General features: G+C 40.3%; 1 protein-coding gene across 1 annotated transcript in view; it reads left to right on the top strand.

The window, feature by feature from the left end:
- The window catches only part of MALRD1 (MAM and LDL receptor class A domain containing 1), a 631,029-nt gene that overhangs the window by 223,461 nt on the left and 397,268 nt on the right, over positions 1-10,300 (top strand). Inside the window, exons 22-23 of the mRNA XM_019507962.1 lie at positions 5,212-5,368; positions 9,735-9,845. Of these exons, the coding sequence (XP_019363507.1) occupies positions 5,212-5,368; positions 9,735-9,845 (268 nt within the window). The remainder of the gene's footprint in view (positions 1-5,211; positions 5,369-9,734; positions 9,846-10,300) is intronic.

The raw sequence follows: 10,300 nt of genomic DNA, 5'->3' as shown, positions 1-10,300 counted from the left end.
GAAGTCAAAATCAAAACAGTTCATAAACTGGAGAATCGATGTTGTGAAAGAACAGTACAATCGAGGGTGAAGATGCGGCAAGACAGCCAGAGTCCTCACAGGAGGAGACCGGCAGGCCGGGAAGCCCTACTGAGAGAGAGATTCTGAGACCAGGCTCTGTCCTCAGTTCAAGCAGATCTCCCCCCGAGGGAGGGTCTCACTAACCTTTTTAAAGCAGCCCCTTGGCCAATTAGGTTGCTTGGCAGACAGAATTTTCTAGACGAATTACCTCATACCAGAGAACTAATGAGCATGTGCTGCAGCAGGCCCTCTGTATCAACTGAGCCTGCCTCGAACCAAAAGTTGGTCAGGCTTGAGTGACAGGCCTGCAGGTCGCACAGAGGACACGTGCTAGGCCTGTTTCCATGGCGCATGCTTATCACAGCCAATTCATTTCTCCACTCCTGTATTGCCAGCATACATGTGAAATTTTCCATGACAGTTGTTGCTTAGTATTTTTGTGTCCATGCTACATATTAGGGCTGTGTGATTCGGATTCAGTCCAAATTGGGGACAGTGATTTGATTCATTGATTTGGATCACTGTCTCCAATTTGATTTGGCTCAATCCAAATCTGAAGGCTTGATGCTGATTTGGAGAATCAGTGATTTGGCTATAGATACAGCTTTAAATGTTTTTTCTATGTACCTCGAAGTACCAGGCATGGCTCGTAAAGGCTGTGATGCTGGGGTGGATGGAGCATCCCACAGGAGTGCAGGGGGTTGGGGGGCACATGCTTGGCAGAGAACCTGGAAGTGGACTGGAAGTACTTCTGGGCCAGCGATCGGCCATAGGGGGAACCTGGGTGCTCTCCCCAGACCCAGGAGGCACCAGTCACTGAGTCAGGAGGAGCACAGGGGGGCTTCCTGTGTACTGCCCAGTGGACTGGAGGGCTTCTGGTTCACTTCCAGGTCTGCAGCTGAGCATGCTGCAGAACCCCCCCCTCCCCCGCTGCTGTGGGATGCTCCATCTGCCCCACCATTTCAGCATTCATGAGCTGCCTGGTACCCTGAGGTATGTAGAAAAACATTTAAAGCTGTGTCTATGTCCAAATCATTGAGTCTTTCCGAATCTCTCCAAATCAATTCGGAGGGTCCTGGTTTGATTTGGAGAGGTTAAAGGGTCTCCTGATTCAATTCAGATTCAGAGATTCAGCCACCGAATAGGGATGAATCTCTGCTGAATCAAATCAGTGACTGAAGCTTCGCACGGCCTTACTACATATGGCTTTTAATAGAGTCAGTTCAGTCAAATATGGCTCACTAAATAGGAACTTCTGATAAGCAGGGAAACTAAGGCAAAGAGCATTTCAAGGTCGTCCATCTCCTTGGACTTCAAAATGGAGCAGTGATTAAGCAGTTATTAAGCATCCAAATGGAAATAGCAGTCCTGCATCCCTTAAGATCTGACACAGTCTATGAAGCATGTGTCGCTATGCTTCATTATGATAGTGCTAGTCAACCAAGTATTTCAAACTAATGTAAGTGTGAGGCTTCATGAAATGATTTAATATCAGTAAGACGACTGTAAGGGACACAGCAATCAAACCACTATAATTCAGCTCCTGTTTTTGATGTTTCACGCAATTCATTGGATGATCAGCTGACTTTGCTGGGCCACTGAAGCAGTGCATAAACAGCTAGAGTTATGAGAGCAGGTTATTTTAAATTACACAGCCATCCATTACAAACCCACTGGAAAGATTTTAACAGAAAAAAGCTCAAAGCAAAAACTAGGACACTTACAACAGGATTGCTAAATAGTGCTGACAATGCTTTTGCATAATAGGAATAGTTAAGAGAATGGCAAGTGCAAACCCACTTCAATCAGAAAGCCATTGGCAACTGTGCTGGTTTGCATAATTTCTGTACTTATTAGAAGAAATTAGGATATATGGTTAAAATGTTGTGCAACTCTTAACTGTTTTGGCTGCCTTATTCACTTCACTTGAAGTTTACCTCAACTATACACAACATTTTGTTGTATTCTTTTATAACTCAAACAGCATCCTTACAAATACATACATCATCGTCTTGGTAATGATACAAATAGGTATGAAGGGTGCATGGATCTTCCCCGCAAGATAATGGAGATAAAAGAAATATTCTATAGCCATTTCCTCCATCTCACTGGTGGAAAAAAGACACATATGAAGCCAATTCAGATTTCCTCAGACCATCACTTTTGTCACACAAAATCCATTCCTAAGGTCAGTTCTTCTACTGGTATAAGTTTCCACTGAAATCAAACGAGCTATGTGATTTACATGAATAGATGGTATATCCCTAACTTTTAAAGATATGCATTGTGCTTTTTTACCACAAGCTTTACTAATATGTCATTTATAAAACAAATTGGAAAAAGTTACTATAAACTTCCATGCACCTCCCTAATATTATAGGGAAGGAATAATTAAAGGCTGTGACTAGCAATGTTTTATGGTGACAGTACAAATGTTAACTTTAATCATTACTATTATTCTCCTGCAAGTATTTACATTTTGTCTATATGCTTAGGTTGACCCATTTCATGTACAGCTGAATTCTTATATATTTCTCCATTTTTCTATTATGAATCATACATATCTCATGTATCCTAATTAATATATGAGAAACTATCCATAAAATAACATACCATCTTTTGCCTATATCCCTTCATTTCATGGAAACTTTTAATACTTTGGTTTAAATTTAAAAAAAACCCAATAAGTATATTAATTATTTAGAGCAGAGTCATTTCTCCTAGGTAAAGAGGCATTAGGATTAATTCAGCCCTTCATTTACAGAGGTTTTATGCACAAAACCTCATATACAATGATCCTTTTATAAAGTCTCATCTGCAATGCAAGGTATAGCTAGATCAGTATTTGTATGGATGACATTGAAGGAATGCTTAATAACTCCAGGAAATCAATGTTGGTGATTTAACTCATTAGTGTTCTTTTTTTACTCTGTTCTGAACCATAGAACTAATATAGTTGCTGTCCATTTATTTCATCCTGCTAAAGACTTACAGCTTGATATCCCTACCAAATAATCTCTGCAACTTCACATTGTTATAGTACGGTATTTTTCTGCACTTCATCTTCTGCCCTTACCTTAAACAGGCTAAAACTGTAAATGGGGTATGCATTCAAGTCACAGGACATATGCCAGCCAGTGATTGTGGCTTTAGGAAAATAGCGTGAGAGAGTTTATGATGTCATTACCCATTAGTGGGACTTCACATTGCCTACTAAAACAAGTGTTTTAACACTAAAAGTAATTAGCCTTTGGACCAATTTGCAAATAATGATTCTTCTTTGCTTGAAATCTTGAAGTCAAGAGAGAATGGCTTTCTAAAAATATGCTCTAACTCAGCCACAGAATATGGGTTGATGAAGGTATTACAGGGTGATATTCTGTGACTTTAATTATTCCAGGAAGTCAGAGGAAATCATCTTCATGGTCCTCTCCTTAAAATCTGTGCACCTAATAATGGCCACATTTACAAACAGGATGCTGGGCTTCAGTACCAGGATTAGCATAATCCAGTTCTGTATTTATATGCACTTTTATAGTGCACACTATTCAAAAGCTAGAGTGACCTACCTGAGACATGGCTGCATTTCAGTGATGGTTGAAATAATCCATATATACCTGTTGGTGCCTGCCACTTAAAGGGCTGAGACAAGCAGCCAGCAGGTGCTTGATTGTGGCAGTCATCTTAGATCTCTTGCCACCTATATAAATAGAGCAGTTCACTGCTGGCAGGGAGGCAGAAACATTGTCTGGCTGCAAGGCTGCATGCAACATCCTGGAGGTAAGGGCAGCAGTTTAAGGGGATGGGGTGGAGGCTCCTGGTCCTGGACATGACCTAAAACTGCACCCTGCTGGGAGTGGGTGGCCAGGTGGGCCCAGGGTGCCTTAATAACCCCAGGTCCCAAACAGGTGGGTTATCCCACAGAAGGGCCAAGAAGGCAGACCCAGGTTAGGGAGTGGGCTAGAGGCTCAGAGGCCTGACTTGAAACACCCTCAACTGGTCAATGCTGGGGCCAGGACTGGAAGGGTCACAAGGGCCAAGGGCCCACCACGAGGGATGCCCAGAGCTGAAGGCCTGGGGTTTCTGACTGGCCTTTGAGGTGAGGTCAGGGCCTGTGTGGTCAGAGGTCCGGGGGGACCACGCCCAAGAGGGGGAAGAGTTCAGGGAGCTAGGCAGCACAGAATGAGAGTGGAGTAGGGATATAAAGAGATATGGTTGGGGTCCGGACTGGAGTATTCTGGGGCCCAGTGTGGGACCAGTGATGTGAAGATCTGTGGATGTCATCTGCGAGGCATGGGCTGTGGTGTAGGGGAGGAACAGAGCCACAGATAGTGCCCCTGGCATTGGGACAAGAAATGGGCAGCCTCCCACCTAATTAACATCCTAATTAGATATCATGAAGGCATGGGAGGCAAGGAGGTGGGCAGGTGCCTATAGAAACAGGTGGGTGGGCCAGAATGAGATCAGGTCCTGAGCATGCCCCCTGTGACAATCCCTTATTTACTTCACAAGGAGAAAGTAGGGCTTAATGTTCATTAAGTGCTTTGAGATTATCTAATAAAAGATGCCGTATGCAGTAAATGTAAAATAGTCTGACTTTCTGGTGATAAAGTTGCATATTTTCTCTTATTGGAACTGTTTTTATGGCATTATTTTACCTCTCAGAAAAATATTTTTATTTTAAGAGTTGCTATAATATGAGAGACAGATTCTATGACTAGAGATCTAATGAAGAGATTTATATTTATATCTTCTTTGAAAAAGTATTTTCCTTGTGAGGCTTCAAGGAGACTCAATTGGATTAATAACAATTTATTAGATTCTGTAATGTCTGCTCACTTCCCTAGACCTACTGGAATTCAGCAGTTAAGCACAAGCACCAAATTCTTAGTCCCCTATCTCAGTACAATTGCCAGGTCATTGGTGTCTAATGGTCAGAGCTAATAATTGAAACAAGAGACAGTTTTGGAGCCACAGTGTTAAAGAGTTTTGGGTGACTTTAGAGGTGCATTGATTCATTTACAAGTATCTAGAGCCTCACATAGACAGTGGTACCTGAATACAAAGTAATATTCCCATTTAAATATATGGACCAATTTATGATTGTCAGATGTGTTGTTTTCATAAAGTAATATATGCTTCTTTGAACAGGGCTACAAGGGAAGGCTGGTACCTTTATGCAGACAGTTCAAATGGAAACTTTGGTCACACTGCTGATATTGCTACTCCAGTCATATCTCTTACAGGACCCAAATGCAAGCTAGTATTTTGGAACTATATGAATGGTGCAACAGTGGGTTCTCTACAGGTACTGAAGAGACATTACATTTATTTTCTAAAATTATTATATAAAAATTCATGCCCTGTCATTTAGTTTCTAGAATTCTAAACTTCTAATAAAGGAAAATGAACAATTATCACCACTTCACTGCCCTCAATATGGTGTAATCATAAAGAAGGGTTAGCTGTAGTTAGCTCCTATAAGACAAACTCTGGCTTTATAAGTATGCCACAGATAGGGCTTCTGTACAAGGAAAAGTTTTGAATTCCATTAACTGCCTTTTTTTGTGCATATCTAAACATCAGGATCTGGGGCTGGATGTTATCAAAGGGCTAAAATAAGAAATGGCTGCATGACCATATAATCTGTTGGATCCTTTAAAATCAGCTTCTAAGTACAGTTTTTTTTTTCCTTTGTGGCTTTATTCACATTGTTTTTCATAGTTAAATTTGACTGAAACAAGCTCAATTTAGATTCTACTAGTGTTTAATCAAGAAAAAATATTTTACCCAGACCCCTTTCTGCACTCTACTATAAAAAGGAAATCACTTAAATATTTCTGTAAAGTAAAAGCTTACTCATTTAACAGCATATTGGCCCAATTCATCTGCCGCAAGAAAAGAAAACAATAATATTATTCTGGTCAGGTTTTATGGCCCAAGTATAAATAATTAGTACAAGATAATAAATGAGTAGTATAGAATTATAGCGTAATTTCAGAACTCTCTAGTCAAAGATATTTAATATAAAATAGGGCCAGATTCTCACCTGCTGTAAACTGTAAAAATTCTATTCATTTTACATCAGCTGAAGATCTAGCCAATGTGTGCATATCTAATTTGCACAACCCCCCCCCCAGCAGTTCAGTTACCTCCATATGGCTCTGAATAACTCCAAACCATTACAATAATATAAGCACTAAGAGAGTCCTAACTTGAAATCAGTTGACACATGTCTTGGTCCTGGACCTGGGAATTAGGACAGCCTTTTCTTTTCACAAAGGGGTGTTATTTGTCACCTGTTCAACTTAAACTTGTCCTGGATTTTATTTCTCCAGTTTTAAATTCTTTTTACAATCCCTTCATAGCAATAACTAGATTCTCCAAGACTCTGATATGTAATGCAAATCTGAAACAAAGTGCTTGACAAGTATCAATAAAGAAGTGTGCATCAAAAGTAATAAGAGGGAGGTTATGGTTTTAAAAAGGTTTTACTTTATTTTAAAAATATAGGGCCAGATTGACTGGTTCACTCTGACTGCCTTGTGCTGCTCCAGTAATGCAAGTAGTCATCAAGCCTCGTATGTTTCTGAGTGGAAGTGGGGCAAGAAGTCAAACACTTCCCATATCAACCTAAGATCCAGGGACAATCTTAGAGTATAAATAGGCATTCAAAACTCTCTTGCAGGGAATTTCTTCCAGGTGTCATCCTAGAAGATCTTTCTCCCAGAAAGGGCATGTTCCTTCCAGAAGAAACTGAACAAATGCTTGCATGTTCCTAGTTTCTACCAGGAAAACACCAATTGTGTGTGTAGTAATTTGAATGCCCATATGTGGCCTTAGTCTTTCTGTGTGTTTCCAAGAGGAGAAGAAGAAACACCAGCTACAGAGGAGGACTGTCATATACTCCCTGAAAAATTTGTCCCTGCGTAATTATTGTTATCAAAGTCTCTCTAGGAGCAGAATAGTTGTGAGCTGTCCCCTGTGGTCTGAGGCTAGTGCCAGTCCAGCAATCAGGTTCACATGTAATAAAGGTTTTAGGTGGAAATTAGCACCTACATCCAGATCTGCAATCCTGAAGATACCTAAATTTCTTGTTCCTTCCCCTGGAAGCACTATCATTTGTGGCCTTAAAGTTTTATAAGGACCTGGAAGTTGTACCACTACATATCAGTTTTGACAGAGGTCAGCAGTCTACTGCTTCACTCATGCTTAAGTTTGATCCAGAAACTAGTCAGTTCACTTCAGTGAGTGCAGGTCAGACGGAAGACCCACACTGATCACAGGGATTGAATAATTATTTGTAGGAAGCAAAATAAAATTCTGTTTTCCCTCTCCCCAGTCACACCATGTAAAGAAATTTCTGTAAACTCATACAGATTTTCTTTCCCTGAGCACCCAATCCAGTTTTTTTAACCAAGGAAGGCTAACACCTAATTTTCTATAATGGAGGCTGACCTATTTTTTTCTATTCAATAGTTCCCAGAGGCCATAAGGAAAATTATTGGGCTTCTCTAAGCTGTGTCTACCTCTAACCAAACCGTATTTATTTTGTGTAAGGGTTAGCAAATCACGGAGTTACTCTTTGTGAGTCTTAGAGAATGTTTTTAAAACATTGTGAAATAAAACCATAAAACAATAACTAATCTAATGCATAATAGAGCATCACCATCTACATGTGCACAGTGATTACTGCACAGTAGATTAGTTTAATGTGCCATTTTCTAGTACCTGTACCTTCAGGTACTAGAAATTGGTGCTTTAAATGAATGTGTCAAAGTGCACATGTAGATGCTGACTGGGAACAAATTGCTTCTGGTCATCCTAGGCAGTGGGGGGGCCACAGGAGGCAGGAAGAGCTGTCTCAGCTTGGTGGGACATTGCCTGCCAGCCCCATGGATATTGGGACCTCTCCCAATCTCTGCAAGGTGGAGAGAGCTGTCCCAGCTGCTAGGCAGCTGCCTCCCAACCATGGCAGGAGCAACCCCAGACTGAACTGCTGCCAACAAGCGCACATTCAGATGTGTGGGAGCATAGTGTAACGTACTTGAATCTTCTGTGCAGAAAATCTCATCTGTGTTTAATTATGTTTGTTTGATTCTTTTTTTAAATTTTTTTTACTGTAATCCTTTGCTTGCCACAAGACACTGCTTTAGGCATGTACCAGGCTCCACTATCCTTGTCTTATGTGTCTGTAATTTTATGTTTCTTTTTACAAGGACATCTTGTTATCTGCTACTCAACCCTCAGCCTAGATAAACACTGGCGTGCCTTTTGTCCAGTTCCTATTCTTTGACCTTTCTGGCATGGGTATTCCCACCAGGAATTCCTACCAGGAGTTAAAACTCCCTCTGCCACAGTTCTCAAAGGTATTGGAATGTACAAGCCTTTCCACTTCACCAAAGTACAGGGAATCCTTTGATTTTAAGGACATAATATGGTATGACATTAGGCTTGATAAAATTGCAACTACGGGTATGCAGTAGTAAGATAGAATTTCTGGTTTACAGAGGTGGACTTTACTTGAGGAATAGTGTCCCTTAAACATTGGAAAATGTAAATATGTGAATTTAAGCAAAAATGTGTAACATTCAAGTCAAAATGCAGAGTTTTGAAGAGGAGGATCAGAATATTCTCATGGCAATACAAGTCTCTCCAATTACTTTTGTCCATTTATGCATACATCGTAGGTGAAAAGAGACTCTCCTCTTTCACCTTACACTCTTCAGTAATATCCATAATCTCCCCCTCGCTCTATTAAGGGCACTCCTAAAAACCCAGGTATCCTGGTTACAAGGTTATAGCGCCACTATGTCTTTTTTCTATATTTAATGTGTTGCATGTTCTCCTCTTGTGCCTCTGACTTGAAAGCTCTGTTACATTTTTGTCACAGCTTACCTGTTGTACAGTGTCATATACATTTAAGGGACTGCATACATTTTACCAAAAATGTCATTTCTTCATTACAATGAAAAATGTCCAGGTTGTCCTAAGAAGATTATACTCAGTGACAATAAATCCTTGAAAAGAGAGGTGGCTCTGGAAACTGGTGAAGTGATATATGTAGCTCTGTCAGTACTGGCTGGAGACGTGACCTGACACACTCCATCAGACTCCCATCCATCTATTATTGTCAGGTCAATTGAATTTGGATGTTCAAGAAGTTGGAGTGAAGCATATTGAGAATGGTTAGTCATGAGGGAAAGTGTAGACTCTCCCCAATTGAGTGATTGTTCACTGAGGCAAGAAATTAGGTGGATATCTTGTGTACTCTCCATTGTCCAAAGAGACCAAGTTCCTTTGGACTGAATTGACAAGCTTATTTCTGGGGGAAAAATGGGATGTGCAGTCAGGTTGCTGAAGCTGACTGGGAACAATCTAACAGGATAATGGAATATCCTAATAGAAACTATTGTCTCTCATTTCTCTGACCCTTACAACTTTTCAAAAATTCCTGAACTTACTATGCATGCAGGAGAATATCAGAAAACTTTTGCAGGATCAGCTACTCGGAAGATCACACTTAAAATAATTTTCTACTGATGATTTTCAAGTGAAGTGAAGGAATTAATCTAAGGAAAAACTGTGGCTGGGGTGAATTTATATTAATGAGATTGACTTTGTCAATAATTGGAAAGATTTACTAATGTCTGGAATTCACTATATCCATTCAGGTACTGAGTAAAATTGGTAATGTGACGTCTGAACTTTGGGCTCAAAGTGGCAGCCAAGGTGCACAGTGGAACAGAGCAGAAGTGTTCTTAGGAGTACGCTCTGATTTTCAGGTGTGTATTTCAAATTCACATATCATTGAGATTATTCTAATTAACATTTTTCTCTTTAATAATTCTCCTGCCACACCATCTCTTATATAATTTGTGATTAGTTAATCTTGGTCTTCAGACTATTAAGAACAAAATTCCTTCCCTGGCCTCCAAAGCAAGTATCACAGCTCAATGCAATGCCTCATTCCATATGAAGGAAGAAGAAATACTTCTCCATCCCAGGCTGTGGAGTGTTCTACTGCTATTACTCCATCTTAATGAACAGAGCCATAATAGGTCTGGAAATCCCAGTAACCCTTTTCTATAGCTTTATAACGCATTGACATGCATTGTGCACCCCTGAGATTGGCTGTGCACCCCCTGGAACCGCCAGCCATGAAACTGGAAGTGCCAGTGGAATTGCACGGTGAGTGGGGGCTTTTTTTTTTTTTTTTTTTTTTTTTTTTTTTTTTTTT

The sequence above is a fragment of the Gavialis gangeticus genome, unplaced genomic scaffold (assembly GCF_001723915.1).
Source record: "Gavialis gangeticus isolate Ggan-Ray unplaced genomic scaffold, GavGan_comp1, whole genome shotgun sequence".
Classification (NCBI taxonomy): Eukaryota; Metazoa; Chordata; order Crocodylia; family Gavialidae; genus Gavialis; species Gavialis gangeticus.
This window is presented reverse-complemented; position numbering and strand designations above follow the sequence as displayed.